This window comes from Colletotrichum destructivum, chromosome 1 (assembly GCF_034447905.1).
Source record: "Colletotrichum destructivum chromosome 1, complete sequence".
Classification (NCBI taxonomy): Eukaryota; Fungi; Ascomycota; class Sordariomycetes; order Glomerellales; family Glomerellaceae; genus Colletotrichum; species Colletotrichum destructivum.
The window spans coordinates 9,479-24,491 of NC_085896.1; the positions used below are offsets into that span (position 1 = coordinate 9,479).

General features: G+C 46.4%; 2 protein-coding genes across 2 annotated transcripts; one reads left to right on the forward strand and one right to left on the reverse strand.

The window, feature by feature from the left end:
- Positions 1 to 13,161: 13,161 nt before the first annotated feature.
- On the reverse strand, positions 13,162 to 13,854 carry CDEST_00001 (uncharacterized protein). Its single transcript, XM_062916160.1, has one exon. It carries the CDS (start codon positions 13,706 to 13,708, stop codon positions 13,382 to 13,384), a length of 327 nt encoding a protein of 108 aa, XP_062772211.1. The 5' UTR covers positions 13,709 to 13,854; the 3' UTR covers positions 13,162 to 13,381.
- A 793-nt stretch (positions 13,855 to 14,647) lies between these two features.
- On the forward strand, positions 14,648 to 14,845 carry CDEST_00002 (uncharacterized protein; the record flags this gene model as incomplete). The annotated part of the gene is made up of 1 exon (XM_062916161.1): positions 14,648 to 14,845. The coding sequence occupies one exon, from the start codon at positions 14,648 to 14,650 to the stop codon at positions 14,843 to 14,845; it is 198 nt and encodes a 65-aa protein (XP_062772212.1).
- Positions 14,846 to 15,013: the final 168 nt, after the last annotated feature.

A 15,013-nucleotide genomic window follows, 5' to 3' on the forward strand; every position in this document is an offset into this window, starting at 1 on the left:
TTATACTTATATATAATGTTTTAGGAAAGTTAAACTTAGTAGTACTTTTATGTTTTTTTAAACTACTAAAGCTAGCTATCTAATAGGAAGGTAAAAAGTAGCACTTTTTATACGAATAGGTGTAAATAGGTAAAAAAGTAGGTGCTTTAACTTACGTTAATCTAGAGGTCTAACCCTGCACTTACGCTAGGGCGGCCCTAGGGGTTATTGTATCTCCCTGTGCAATCCCTCCTTTGGTCTGATCTGTGACCGGCCGGCCTTGTGATCCTGTCCCTGGTCCGATCCTGGCCTAGCGATCCTGCCCTTGGCCCGAACCTCCGGGTTGGCGTACCGTGGCCTTCGTACAAGTCCTAGGATGGCGCGCCGTCGCTGAGGCGCCGTCGACCTGGAAGATGACGGGCCCGCGTTTTCAGAGGGAGATCGATGCGCTGCCGACTTTGAACGTCGGGTTCATGAGTACCAGCCTCAAAGCAGGCTGGGCAGGCAGTGCAGCAGCCTTATCAGGGGGGATGATTCATCCGGTTTTATAGGCTGCAGGAAAATCATCCCCTTTTTAGTTGTTTGAAAACGGATGGAACAGGCTGTCTGCACCTTCCCTTTAGGAAGGAATAAGGGGGGGGGGGGGGGGGTTATAAACGCAGCTTCCCCCCCTCCATCACCCCCCTCCTTCCCTTCTCCCCACCCTGTGAGGTCAAATGACTTACCCCTGGAAGGGGGAGGGGTTCGGGCCTTCCTTCCCCTGGGAGGCTGCAACAGAGGCGGCCCAGGTCGCCTCGTACGATCCGGACTCTGGTCTGATCCCTGGCCGGCTCCGGCGGCCTTGTTGACCTCGCCCGGCCCGGGCCTTCGAGCTCTGCAGTCCATGGCGAGTGTCGAGTACACTACCAAGACCCTGCTGGGGTTAGGTATGCAATGTTATCTTGGCCTTAGGCCCTGCATGGTTTTATAGGCTGCTGGCCTGTCTCGGGCGATCCCACCTTTAGTCCGATCTCTGACCGACCGGCCCTGTAGTCCTGTCCTTGGTCTGGTCCCTTGCTCCTAAGGCCTCTACCGTCCGATCCGTGCCTGTCCCTGGCGACCTTGTTGACCCTGCCTATCAATATTAACAATGGACGACGCCAAGGCAAGACACCAGCTACAACAGCAAGACGCAAGATCTCAACATGTTTGTTACCTAGATTAACTGTATGTACTGCAGGATTTTATAGGCTGTCTTTACCTTACTAACTACTACCTTACCTTGTTAATCTTTCTTAAGAGTCTAACCCTAAGCTAAATGGCCTCTAATCTCTTATTCTTTATTCTTAATCTACTAAGATACCTATTAGTTAGTATGAGAATACCTTCTTTACTAACTAACCCTTTAGGTACTAAATTTACTAATGTAAAGTTTTCTATATTAATACTGAATGATATTATAGTGTTTGTATAAGTTTTGATGTATTTGTATTTATATTTCTTCCTATTCTTATAGAAATGCAAACTAACCTCTAACTTACTTTCTATATGTATAGAAATACAAATTAATCCCTATCTTGCTTTCTATTTTCATAGAAACGCAAACAAAGCGCTGCAATTATCTCCTTTTTTAGTACTTTTATTACATTTCTAAAAAAGATTCTAAATCTAAACTAAAACACACTACATAATAAAAGCCAGCTCTAACGTTAGGACTATCCTTAATATAGATCTGCGTAGTTGTTAGATAGTAGTATACTTTACAACCTAGCAGTTAGGACCTGCATGCATGTGCGTATATATGCAGATATGTAGGTGTAATACTATCCTATATGTCTTTATCTATTCTATCCATTCTATCTATCTATCTAGGGGAGGGATAGGGGATTGTTGATTGACGTTCCAGGCGACGACGACGGTTGGCTGACCATGCCTGGTCCGTGCGTCTTGCGGCGACTGCGCGTGCATGCATGGGGTAAGGGTTGCGGAGGGGGTTAAGGGTTAGTGAGTAAGTGAGGGGAACAAAGGGTTGCGGAGGGGGGGAACGGGTCTTGGTAACCCCCTACGGTAATCGGCTGAAAAAACAATCGGCAAAACGCACGGACCAGCCCTCCCCTTCTTGCGCGCAACCCTGCACCCCAACCCTGGTATTCGGCCAGAATACCACCGTCAATGACGCTTAGCAACCCTAAGCTAACCCTAAGCTGTTCTGTCTGGAGCATCTTGTTAAGTTGTTTATTGATTTTGCGTGTGAGTTTTTGGTTAGGGCCCCTTTGCATTATAGCAAGGGTTCTTGGTTGTTCTTAGGCTTCCTTCTTCTTAGGGGTGTTATCCTTCTTAAGTCCTTTCCTTGCGTTAGGGATTTTTTAGTAGGTTGCAATCCTGCAGGCTTGTTGTAAGACGTTAACGCACTATCGTTAGTGTTCCTTAGGGGTTTTGTATATCCCTGTCTTCTTGTAGCCTAACCTAGTTATAGCTAGAGTCTAGGGGGTCTTAGGATACTATCCTGATTGTTCTTTGCTGTTTTGGTAGGTAAGGCAGTTGTTGTTGTAGCATGCGGTCTATAAGAGTAAGGCGTAGGGGGTGTCTTTATTAGCAATGTTGATTTGTTAGCCTTTCTTAGGTACTAGTTGGAATTGCTGCTTCTTAGGTTGTTAGCATTCTCTAGCTATATATCCTAGCTTGTTGCAGTTGTAGCACTTGAAGTCTTGTGTCTTGTTGTCTTTTTAGGCTACACTAAGGTCTATAGGGCTGCTGTAGTATCTATAGGCAGTGCTGTTGCAATTCTAGTTGTTCTACTAGTAGTTTCCTCTAGGGCGCTTAGCTTGCCTGTTGCGCTAAGGGTAGCTCTGCTGGAATTGTTGTTAAGGTTGCTATTAGTATTTCTTAGCTAAGTTAGCTAGGGCTTGCTTCTTGCCTTTCTCCTTGCGTTGTTTATAGAGGCAGTTGTTAATCTTAATAGCAAGTTTGGCGTACTAAAGGAAGTCTTTTAGGCAATTAAGCTTAACGATTTTATCCTTGACTTCATCCTTTAAGTTGCTGTAGAACATAAAGATCTTAGTGTCTTTAGTAAGCTTAAGCTAGGTGTAGAGTCTTCTGAATTCTGCTGCGTAGGTAGTAGCAGACTTAGTCTAGCGTAAGTAGGCTAAGTCTCTTTCTGCTTGTTGTAATTCATCAGGATCCTAGAACAGGGATTTTAAGGCATCTTTAAATCCTTAGAAATTAGCAAATATGTCCCTAACTTTGCTAGAGCAATAGTTAAGGGTCTTGTTGTTAAGATACTCTTTAAGGAAGGGTTTAAACTACTAAAGGGCTCTTCCTTGTAAGAAGGTTGCAGCATAGATAACTCTTTTAGTTCTACTACAAAAGTTTCTCTAGTAGAAATTCTAATAGTTCTTAACTTAGATAAGGAATCCCTTAAGTATCCCTAAGGTTCTATTATAGGTAATAGGTAAGTTAAGCTTAAGTTTCTTATGTCTATCTACTAGAGTCTAGATAATGTTGGCTATAGCTTAGAGGGTCTAGACCTCCTGCTAAAGGGATGTAGCTTGGTCTGCTTTATTCTTTAGAATCTTAGTTTGTTCTATAAGTTTGTTAATAAGTTTCTAAGTAGTAGCTAGGTTGTTGTTGTTTTGTCCTAGTTTAGCGTAAATCTAGTTGTAGACTTTGCTAGTAAGAGAGACTTCTCTGTTAGTGTTAGGTTAAAGTTCAGGCAGACGGAAGTCCTCTATAGTCTAGTTCTTAGCTAACTCCTAGGTAAGGTTCCTGGCTTGTTGCTAGCCCTAGGAGCTAGAGCTGGAAGTAGGAGTGTGATGAGTGGCCATTTTGTTGATACTGTTTGTTAGCTTTGTAGGGTCAACTTACTGAATAGGAGCAATTAAAGTGTTACAGTTAGCTTTCTGTAGTAGTATCTATTAGCAGAAGCTAAGGCAATAAAGCTAGGGAACAGTGCTATAAGTCGTGCTAAAAGGATCAGGTCTTCAGAGGATACAGTAATTAGTTATATACTTAATAAGGGGTTGTAACATTAGTCACTAGTAAAGGGTGCTAAGAGTATCCAAGGGGATAATTACAAAGTTAATTGCTAAAGAGCTATAGAAGTCTGTCCTTAAGTCTGTCTAAGTCCATCCTATATACAAGTCCTGTATGCTTATTGCTAAGGTTCTAGCTTTCACCTGATTACTAGTAATCTAGGTGTTGTATGGAGTAATTACTTGAAGTAGGGCGCGTAAGCGCTCACGTTGTGATGATGATGATGATGATGTATTTAACGTCCAGAGTAAAAGGGACGTGCCGGGCGGTACCGACATGGTCTATCCTAATCTAAACTATTTTACAGGCTGCCGTCTTCACCTAACGTTCCTGGTCAATGACTCGGGCAGATTTCGGAAAAGAAATTGGTCGCCTCCATCCATTCGCACAGAAGAGAAGCTCCCTGCGTAGTACCTAGCAGAAAATCTATGCTTGCCTTCGCCATACGTCGGCGGAGATGCCGCGGGGTGGCCTTACGGCCACGCTTGCAGAAGTAGAAGTGTACTGGGGTTTTGCGTCTTCCGCAACTGCAGTGAAGTAGTGCGTCTTGGTGGGCAAATCTCTCGTGGTACGCTGCAAAGTCTCCATGATGCGATCTTGCCGCATATAGCCTTCCTAGCAGATGCCGAGGAAGGCGAAGTTCGGGGGGCTTGGGATGAGGACTTATCCCAAGGTCGGCATACTGCCGAGGGCAGATTGACGGCCATCTCCTAGCGAAAGCCTGCAGATCGGCTGCTCTGGACTCCCGCTTCAGGTGCGCCAATGTAGGCTGTGGCTGTGATTCTGGGGTTTGTCTGCAGGCCTCCTTGGCAAGAGCGTCTGCTTCCTCGTTTCCAGCTATTCCCGTGTGTCCAGGGCACCACCAAATGTATACCCTGCCAGGCATCGTCCAGCTTGTCCGTCCTCTCTGTGCCCAAGAGGCGGAGAGCTCACTAAAGGCCCTAAACCTAGCCTGGCTGCTTCCTGGGCTCCGGGTGACGAGTCTGGCTGCGACTGCGAGGTTATCGAGGCAGATGTGAACATTGTCTGCCATCCGCGCCGTGGGAGACCTCATGGCTTCCAGTAGGCCCCGGAAAGCGGCTTGCGCTTCTGCGTCAAAGACCTCCGTCTGGTGGCCGAGCGGCTCTGATCCTCGGAAGATCTGCCGTGTGGCCTGGTACCCAACCCAGCCTGCTCCGGCGGCGGTTCTGCTACCGTCCACCATTAGGGAACCGTCAGTATAGACAACAATGTCCCGCTTTGAGAATGTTCCCAGTCTACCTGTAAAGGCGGTGGCCAGTTCATCCTTGGTCTTCCTTGGTTCATAGCCGACCATGCTCAGGGCTGTGTGCCAGTCGGCTGAGCGCTCCCAAGGCGGTAGCTCTAGCGGGTCGATGTATTCGGCATTTCTCTCGATAAGGCTTGCCATTCGCCGCAGTCTTGAGTCCGGTCCGGGCCTGTCTCCGAGCCTCGTTCGGAGGGGGTGTCGATCGTCAAGGCGATGGATCCTTACAGAGGCTTTATGGAGCTTCGCATCTAGCATCACCTCTGCTGGGGGCAGGGCAGCTTCACGCTGTAGGATCAGTACAGGCGTCGTTCTATACACAGGAAGTGCAGCTCGAATAGCCTTGGCCTGCGTAATATCAAGTTGGTTGAGTAGGCCGTTGACCCCGTTCGAGGCGATGTGCCCATTCTTGATCCGATTCCTGCCCGGCCACCATGCCTCTGATGCATAGTACTGAATGGGCAATACGCAGGAGGCAATAGCACGGCGCAGCAGGTGTGCCGGCGCGCCCCAGGCGGTGTTCCCTAGTCCCCGTAGTCCGTTGACCACTTGGCATGCTTTGGCGCAGTGGCCTTTCACATGGTTCTTGAAAGTGAGTCTCCGGTCGAAGTGGACCCCAAGCCACCGTAGTGAGGCCCCTTGATTGACGGCCTGAACTGTGTGCTGTCTCCCGTCCAACAGTCTGACGGTTATTGGCGGGTTTGTATTTTTTGGTCTCTTGGTGAAGTGGATGAGCTCGGATTTATCGGTGTCGAAAGTGATGCCCTCTAACGCCCCCCATTCTTGGGCTTCTTCCCATTCTTTCGCTAGCAGAGCACAATTGTCCTCTAGTGAGGTTGAGCTTGCCATGATGGCAATGTCGTCGGCGTAGCCAAATCGAGACCGCTTCCTGCCTGGATGAACAGTGCCCAGCTTGAATAAGGGTTCGATGTAAAGCATGAAGAGGATGGGGGACACGGGCGAGCCCTGTGGTAGCCCACACTCAAGGTCGAAGACGTCCCCCATCTCTCCGTCTAGTCTTATTCTTGCTCTTCTCCCGAGGACGAAACTCGAGACCCACCGCACGAGGTTCTCCGGCCATCCTTGGCATCGGAGGCGTCGGATCAGCCTCCCTGGCAGCACAGCGTCGAAGGCCCCTCTGATGTCGAGCGTAAGCATAGAGGTGACAAGACCTCTTTGCCAGGCACACTCGATATCGTGGATGGCCGCGGCGATGAGGTCGCTACACGAGCGGAGGGGGAGGGCCCCGAACTGTTGGTCGTGCAGTACCCGGAACTTGACTGTGATCCAGGCAAGCCTTCTTGCGACAAGTCTCTCCAAGCCTTTTCCGAGCACAGACAACAGCGCGATTGGTCTATACGAGCGCGGGAGCGCCCTGTCTCTCTTGCCCGGTTTAGGCAGGATGACTAGGATAGCTTCTTTGAAACAGGTGGGATGCCAGCCCTCGCATACGCATCCGCTGTAGAGCCGGAAGACGATATCCTCGATAACGGGCCACGCTGTCTTGAGGACGGCCGTTGTGATTCCGTCGGACCCGGGGGTGGTGCTTCTCGCAGAGAAGATTGACGTTTGTACCTCGTCTTTTGTAACATGCGGGAAAGGAAGATTGGCTTCCAGGCGAGGTCCTGGGCTCTCTGCTGGTATGTCCGTGGAGATAGCAGCATTTCTGAGGAGGACGCGGGCGAACAGATCCCGCTTCTCCTTCGGCTGTGAGATGAGCGCGGTTGGATTGCTCCCATCCCGGAGTGGAGGGGTCTGGAAGGATCCCTTAGCCTTCTGCCACCCGACCATTTCAAACACGTCTTTGCCAGTGGAGGCTGCGGCGATCTTTCCTCTCCAGTACGTGTCCTTAGAGCGCCGCAGCTGATGGAGAAAGTCCTGTTTCAGAGCGTCCTCCTCGTTTCGCTCCCATTGACAATCTATTCCCAAGGCGCAGAGTCTTGCCACAGTTGCTCTCTTGGTCGTGTAGGCTCGGTGTTTTCGCCTGCAGTTCTCGTCCCAGTATGGTCTCCCAGGTCCTCTGCCAAGCGCACGCCTTGTAGAAGCCGTAAGCGCTTCTACAAGGCAATCTGTGAGCTGCTGTGCTAGCATGTCCAGAGCCTGTGGGTCTCTTGCGTTGCTTGCAGTATGGCGCATGGGATGTATATTTCGCTGAAGGATGTCGAGGAAGAGCTTCTCGTCCATCGTGTCAAGCCGGAACCTCCCCGGGGTTGGGTCGACCGGATCGGTTAGGGCCAAGGGGACCCGGGTCAGCAGGCTTTCGTGGTCTGACGTTGTGTGTAGGGACGTTTCTATGCTGGTGGATGCCCCGTGGAGGCTGCCGGACGCCCAGCATAGGTCTAACGTGTTGCCGTCCTTATGTGTGGCTTCACCTATCGGCGACAGGAGGACAAGGCCAACGGTTTCTGTCCATTCCACCAGGTCATCAGCGTCCGAGGAGCTGGTCGCCTCGGGTTGCCAGGTCCAATGATGGAGGTTGAAATCCCCCGCGACCAACACACGTTCCTGGTGTCCGGGTTGCCAGGCTGTTATGATATCCCTAATCGCTTGGCCTGGTCGCAGCGAGCCACAAGGGGCGTTGTACACGTTGATGACTGTGAGAACTTTCCGCTTTCCCGCCAGGAGTTGTAGGAAGAGCAGGTCTGTGGATGGGCTGGGCAGCGGGCGTGTTTGTACGCCCCGTAGTCCCGTTCCTCTGCGGAGGTAGGTGAGCACCCTGGGTCTGTCTTCAACCCAGTTGTCCACTGGGGTGAAAATCTCGAAACCCGGGTGGCATCTTGTGAGCCTTCTCTCTTCCGAGCGGATAGCGGGCTCTTGTAGTAGCAGTATGTCGACATGGGCCGCGTAGGCTAGATTCAGTGCCGTTTCGTGTGCGAGTGGTCGTCTGGCCACGTTCGCCTGCATGATCTGCAGGACTTTAGAGGGCCGCATTCTCCTGATGTCCCTCATTAGCTTGGTTGCAGTCCATCTCTTCTCCTCTTTCTCGGGATTGTTGATGCGACTGCTGGGTCGCAAATCTCCATGATCTCTCTCCCTCGGCTCGGATGGCCCGTAGCTGTGCCTTGTTCCTCCTCTGGACTACGCCCCTCACCACTTTTGGTCTGATAGGGCAAGTCACGTCAAAGGCGGCATGGGGCCCGTTACACGACGGACACTTAAAGGGGCAGTCACAGCCATCGTAACCCTCAGTGCCGCCGCAAGGTGCCCGGTGTTGTTCGGTCGTGTGGGAAGGAGAGCTGCACTTGAGGCATCTCTTCCTTCTGGTACACGTTCGTTCGTTGTGAAAGCCGCCGCAGCGGTGGCATTGGGGAGACCTCTTCTCCTTCGGAAACTGCAGGTTGACGAAAACGCTGGCCCCCATCAAACGGAGGCGCCTTGGTAGTTGCCTTACGGCTTCCGCCTTGAACCAGGCTGTCACCGTGCCTAGCCTTTCGGCTTCGTCTTTTCTGGAAAAGTATGCTTTTTCGGGCTTGAGTTTCGTCGTGGCCTGGATCTCTTCAAGGAGCTCCTCGGTCGTGATTTCCAGCTCAGTGTTGGTGAGCAGGCAGTGTCTGGTGTAAGGGACGTTTGCGATATAGGCCCGGATCCAGGTGTCGCGCTGCTCGACCGCCTGTGCCTGGAGAAGGGCAGCAATCTGTTCTCTGTTCTCTAGCAGGACTTTTGCCCCATCTGCTGACGATGGTAGGAGTGCTAATCCTGTCTTGACATGGTCGATCCCCTTGAGGGCTTCTCGGGCTTGGGGACTTAGCTTTTCACGAACGAACGCGTAGATGTCGTAGGCTCTCTCGTTGCGGAGCGGGCTTTCAGGTGGCAGACGTGCGAAGATGCGAAGGTCTTTTGAAGCCGCCCGGTTTGCGGCTTGTTTTGCTGGCGTTGGTTCATGCAGTTTTCTGGTAAGCGGCTGGCTCGCCACCATCGCGTAGGACCGAACTTGGGGCGGCTGGTTCTGGGCTGTGTGTAAGGGATGCCCTTGGAAACTCAGGGCGGATTCGCTGGGTCCTGTGCTAGCAGCATGCATGGACCTTGCTAGACCGCGTTGGTGCCGGTCTGAACGCTGCTTCTCTTCCTGAAGCTCTTTCTCCAAGGATTCGATCTTCATCAAACAGTCTTTCAGGAACTGTGCCCTTTCGGCGTCCCGTCGTAGGAGATCCTGGACGAGGTTTGAGAGCTTGTTGATCTCGTCTTTAAGCTCCGCATTGTCTTGGTAGCTGACTTGCTCAACCACTCTGACCTTTGCGGTCGGTTTCCGGACACGTCCAGACCGTCGAGATGTACTGGCGTCCCCGTGAACGGTAATCGATGGCCCTGCGTCTAGAGAGACGGCCATGATGGTGAAATTCAGCTCGCGTGGGCTGATGGTGAGAAATGATAGTGCGGTGGGCCGGAGCCCTCTATGATCTTAACAGCTACTAACAGTGGATACCTTGTGAGGAGAAAGTTCTCTGACAATAAGCTGCGCTCACGTTGTGATCAATTGTGCTTACGCATAATCAGTTGCTTACTTCCTTATCTCCACGTGACCTTGCATTATAGTTCTTCTGCGCTGGGGGAGTGCACCCTAGTTTCCTGTGTCTGCAGGTATAACTTGTTTGTAACCGCCAGGTGCCCTGTAGGGGCGTCCCCTGGTCCTGTTATGTTTGATGGGTTGTAACAGCTAGATTTTAAGCTTTAGTATAGGCTGCAGACCTCTTAATAAGCTTGCTGTTTTCTACTACCTACATATTAAAGGCATTTTAAAGAGCTGTTTCCTAATTAAGGCAAAGGATTAAGAGTTTAAAGTAGTATTATTACTTAAGAAATATAGCTATCTAAACAATTGCCTAAAGCCCCTCCTTATAAGACTTAAGGAATTAAACCTATATAAATCTACTTTATTTATTACATATAAGCAGGACAATCTTCTCCCTATTATATATCCTTTTTAGTGTAAAGAAGTCTATAGAGATATAATCTCCTAAGGCAGTTAGGTTGTAGTTAGGCTTCCTTCTTAAGATTTTGCAAATTACCTTACCTGTGCTGCAAGCCTTACATTTAATAGTTATTACCCCCTAAATCTTAATTCCTTAGCTAGTCTTTAGGAGATACTTAAGGGCATTAGCGCTTAGATAGCTAAGCTGTTTATGCTAGATTACAGCTTCTGCCTTAGAGGCTGTAAGAGGATCTTTAGAATTAGGCTAACCTTACTTTACAGCAGGCTAGGCGTCTAAAAGAATAAAGCTAACATGTTTATTAGAAGTTAAATTTGTTAAGATTAACGTTAAGGTGTTATTATTGTTAAAGGATAAAGCTTAAGCAATAGTTAAGTTATAATTGTAGTACTCTAAGAGATATTAACTATGTTTCTAAGGTGTGTAGTATAGGATCTCTTCTGTTCTAGTCTTAAGTCTTAAATAGCAAACTATAAAGATTAGGCCTTTCTCCTTTAGGGGCTTAGCTCTAATAAGGGGTATAAGGTAGTTTAGGTAATACTAGGCATCTTATACAATAAACCCTTTCTTCCTAAGACTACCTTAGTTAGGGTAGATCTTTATAGTCTTATAAGCAATAGCTGTTATTCTTCCTCCTCTAGTAGTAAACTCTATTAACTAGCTAAAGTCTAGATCCTTTATTCTAGAGCAATTGTTGCAAATGTAAAATCTAGTTCTAGAGTTAATAATAACACTATTCTAAAGTAGAAAACCAGCATATAGACTTATTGCTAAAGCGCTGTTTAGGGTAGCATAAAAGGATAAGGAATTAAAGCTATGTTTAGTATCCTTATTAGAGTCTAACTGCTCTTAGTTAAAGTAGGAAGAACTTTAACCTAAGTTCTCCTTATACAGTAGAGAGGAAGATTAAGTAGCTAGCTTATCTAATAAGGCTAACAAAAAGATTTTAGCGTTATTAAGTTGCTCTTATGCCCTTAGGTTCTTCTTAAGCTAAGCCTAACCCTATTTAATAGCCTTCTTATTCTAAGGATAGTTTAGGTTGTAATTAGGCTTCCTCTTCCCTAGGTTAAAGTAAGGGTAGTTAATAACCTTGTGTTTTATAGGACTAAGGCAGGCAGGATACTTAAGAACTATTATCTTGTTTCCTTTCCCTTATAACTCTATTAGATTACCCTTCTTATCTTCTCCTTACTAAGTAGCAAAGCTAGATGCTTTAGCATCTCTAAAGAGCTAGTTAGGATAGAAGGACCTAACCTATTAATAGAAGAAGTTAGCTTATTAAATTTTAGCACATTTCTCTCCTGTTTTAGGAGATTTCTTTATGCTGTTTTAGTTAAAGGAGAAGGTAGCAGTTATATAGTAGCTAGAAGCAAGTAGCTTAACTACCTTAAGGAAGTTAGCAACTTAAGACTAAGAATAAAGAAGCTTATCTATAAAAATACCTATATGCTTAATTGCATATATCTTTATAACTAAAAGAGATATAAGTAAACGGTTTTAATATTTAGAATCCTTATAATTTTAGCTACAGAATAGTGTATAATTTGTCTGTATATCTTGTACATAAGGACTTACAGACATACTAGTCTGTATAAAGACTAGTACTAACATTCCAGGCAAGCCCTACATACCAAGGACTTTAACCCTACATACCAGATAAATACACTATACTATAAGCGTATTTTTACATATAATAATATGTATTAATAATCTAGGATTTTATCCCTTAGGCAAGAGTATAAATAAAGGGTTTTCCCTCTTCTATTTTACTTTAGAACTAAGATACTATGCATACAAGCAATATACAGACTTTCTGCCTACACCTTTAACTTACCCTTATCTGCCTTATCTTCTCCTTATTTTAGATATCCTATCTTATCTACCTACCCTATTCTTACTTTAAGTAGTTAGGTTAAGAAGCGCTAGAAGTCTAACGTTAACAACCTTATCTATAATGTTAATGTAGTTACTAAGCTAATTAGACAGCTTAGATTGCTTAATTAAGCTTATGTAAGCTTAGTAGCAACAAAAGATAAATTGTTACCTTACGTAGTTATTTAAGGTAAGCTTATCTCTAAGAGCAATAATTATTTCTTTAAGACTCTCTTTACTACTAATGTAGTTAATATACTAGGCCTTAACTATAAAGGTAACCTAAGAGAAGACAGTAATAATGCCTTTATTAGCCCTTTTGTAATCTTTTATTTAATTAACATACCTAGCCTTAGCTAAGGCAAGTTTATTAGTAAAGTTTTTAGCTTTAAGGCTTAGTTTAGTAAGATAGGGCCTATTATTTACTAATTGTTAGTCTAAATCTATATAGTTCTAAACCTTATAGATCCTAGCTACTAGCTTAAGGTTTCTATACTATTTAATCTAGTTAGCATTAGAAGTAAGCTTTTAAGTAACCTTAGATAACTCTATAGTTAAGAAGGAGGTAATTATAGCCTAGTAGGATTATATTAATATTATTAGAATTAATTAATTGCCTATAGAGAGGTAGAGTTGCTGCTTCTATTAAAGCTAAAGATCCTAGCCTTTATAGCTACAGGATTAGCGCTAGCTATAGGAGACTAAATAGTCTTAAGAGTTGCAACGCACTTAATTAATTAATGCTATCTAACTAATAGGTCCTTACCTCTTAGCTAAAGAAATTAATTAAGATAATAGTTGCTAGAGTTAACTAGGCTTATAACTAATAGTTTGTTAGGGTAGCTAGCAGAATATGCATATATAAGTAAGCAGAAAAGAGTGTCTATTTGTACTAAAGAGTAGATAGGATTACTACAGGCTTATAGGCCTAATGCTATCCTAATAACTGTTCTAGAGCTAGGGCTAGGTGGAAATGACAGGCTGGCCTGTTTAAGTACAGTCAGACCATTCTGGATAGGTTATGTCCATGACTTGCATAGAAGCATGCAAGGATTCTGTCACCCCCCTTAGTCTGCGAGTTGGAGAAGAGGGGTGGCTGGTCGGGGCACGGCTTTGCCGACTGACAAAGTCTAGGGGCGTTCTCGTCACAGGAACAGGGTACGTTCTTTCCTTCAAGGTACTATTATTAGCCCTGAGCGGTATTTAGATGAAAGCTCTAGACATAGCGTTATTTTCTAGTCTCTAGCATTCAGAAATTGCTACTCTCTTCCACACACGACACTATATCACTACCCAAATCTACCAAGTCTCTATCCATATCTCTCCTCTACGTTAAAACACAAGAGTAAGAGTAAACCCAACCGATTGGGCTGTTGGCGCAACTTGTGCCCGCACTACCACCGCCAAATAGTTCTAGTCTCGAGCCTTGGCAGCCGGATTGAGCGTAGGCAATGCACTTCCATCTATTGGGGGCGCCGACATCGGTAAACTGCAATGAAGCTGCGCCATCGATGTTGTAGCAATAGTTCAAGCCATTGCTGTATGCTGTAACCACGGTACGGGTTTGCTCGCAGTAGTTCTTACTGTAACGGGTTGTGTAGGCCGAGATGAGGCTGGCGGGCCCCAGAGCCGCAATAATGGTTGGAAGATGCATCTTCGTGTTTGATACTTGTGGTGATAGGTATCAAGGTGTTGCTTTTTTCCAGCGTTCCACGGCGTAAGTTTGAGCCAACGCGTGTGGTGTCGTGTCGAGTGAAAACAAAGATGCCTGATTGCAGAAGAGTTTGTTTGAGATTGTAGTTTCTTTGCTGGCAGTTGCGTTCTGAATGAAACTGCAACAGAGCAAAACTCTTCTGCTTTTAAGCCCCAGAAAAGACGGTCTCTTCACTTGACCGAGCATCACCGTGGACTGATCATAACTATTGTTTCTCGAATCTAGTCCCTGCAAAGGCGACACACTGCTGCTAAGGTCATGGGTCTGAGTCAGCGATCACAGAGTCTGGCTTTACAACTAGCGCCTATGGAAGCAAATGATTACTAGGGAGTGAAAATCCTATGTCAAAATCCTCGAATCCAGTCTCTGCAAAGCCGACACACTGCTGCCAAGGTCATGGGTCTGAGTCAGCGATCACAGAGTCCGGCTTTACAACTAGCGCCTAGGGGAGCAAATAATTACTAGTGAGTGAACGACCCATGTCAAAATCCTACCTCTGAAATCAAGCTGTCATACGACTGGTTGAGTTGCTGCAGAGGCTTTTGCTGTGTGTTGCTGAGTGAGCACTTTTTGTGGGTAAATGCAGCGCGGGGCTGAGTAAGTTTTCTTTAGGCCATTGGTTAATGAAAAGGAGATTTCTTATCAGTCTGCATAATGGACCGAGCTAAACCTCCAAACCAAATAGGGACGGCAACTAATTTGATGGCAAAAAGAACTAAACATATTCTATATCCGGCTTTTTTTTTTAGTTATAAAGTGTATATCTCCTCAGTTGTCCCCGGTGCTAGCCTAATACAAGCGCATCGTTGCATTCATCGTTTCTTAGCCCCTGCAAAAAGCATCAACCCATTATTAAACGTTTTGTTGAAACCCCTAAACATGCCCTCATTCGCCCGCCTTCTTTTTCTTGCCGCAACACTTGCCGCAGGCATGGTGCAAGCCGCTCCAGTAGAGGCGTCACCAGACATCATCTTCAAGGTCTTTAGCGCCGACGAGGCGGAGACTCATAACTGGCCTGTGGTCCCCTTCTCAGAGCCTGACGGAATCACCAAGGTGGTCACAGAAGTCACGGTCTAAGAAAACTAAACCTAGTGACTGATTGCTTTTCTACGGTAATTCTTTGCAAGACCCTATGCCTGTTGAAGTCAAGCTGACATAGCTGCTGCTCAATCAAGTTTGCTTAATCTGGAATATGTACATGTCTCTTGTATCTACGTCTCCCTAGCATAATCTGGGCTTGACCTG

What these genes read in the sequence shown, in the direction of transcription:
- CDEST_00001 (XM_062916160.1), bottom strand. Translation starts at nt 13,708, where the DNA reads ATGCATCTTCCAACCATTATTGCGGCTCTGGGGCCCGCCAGCCTCATC.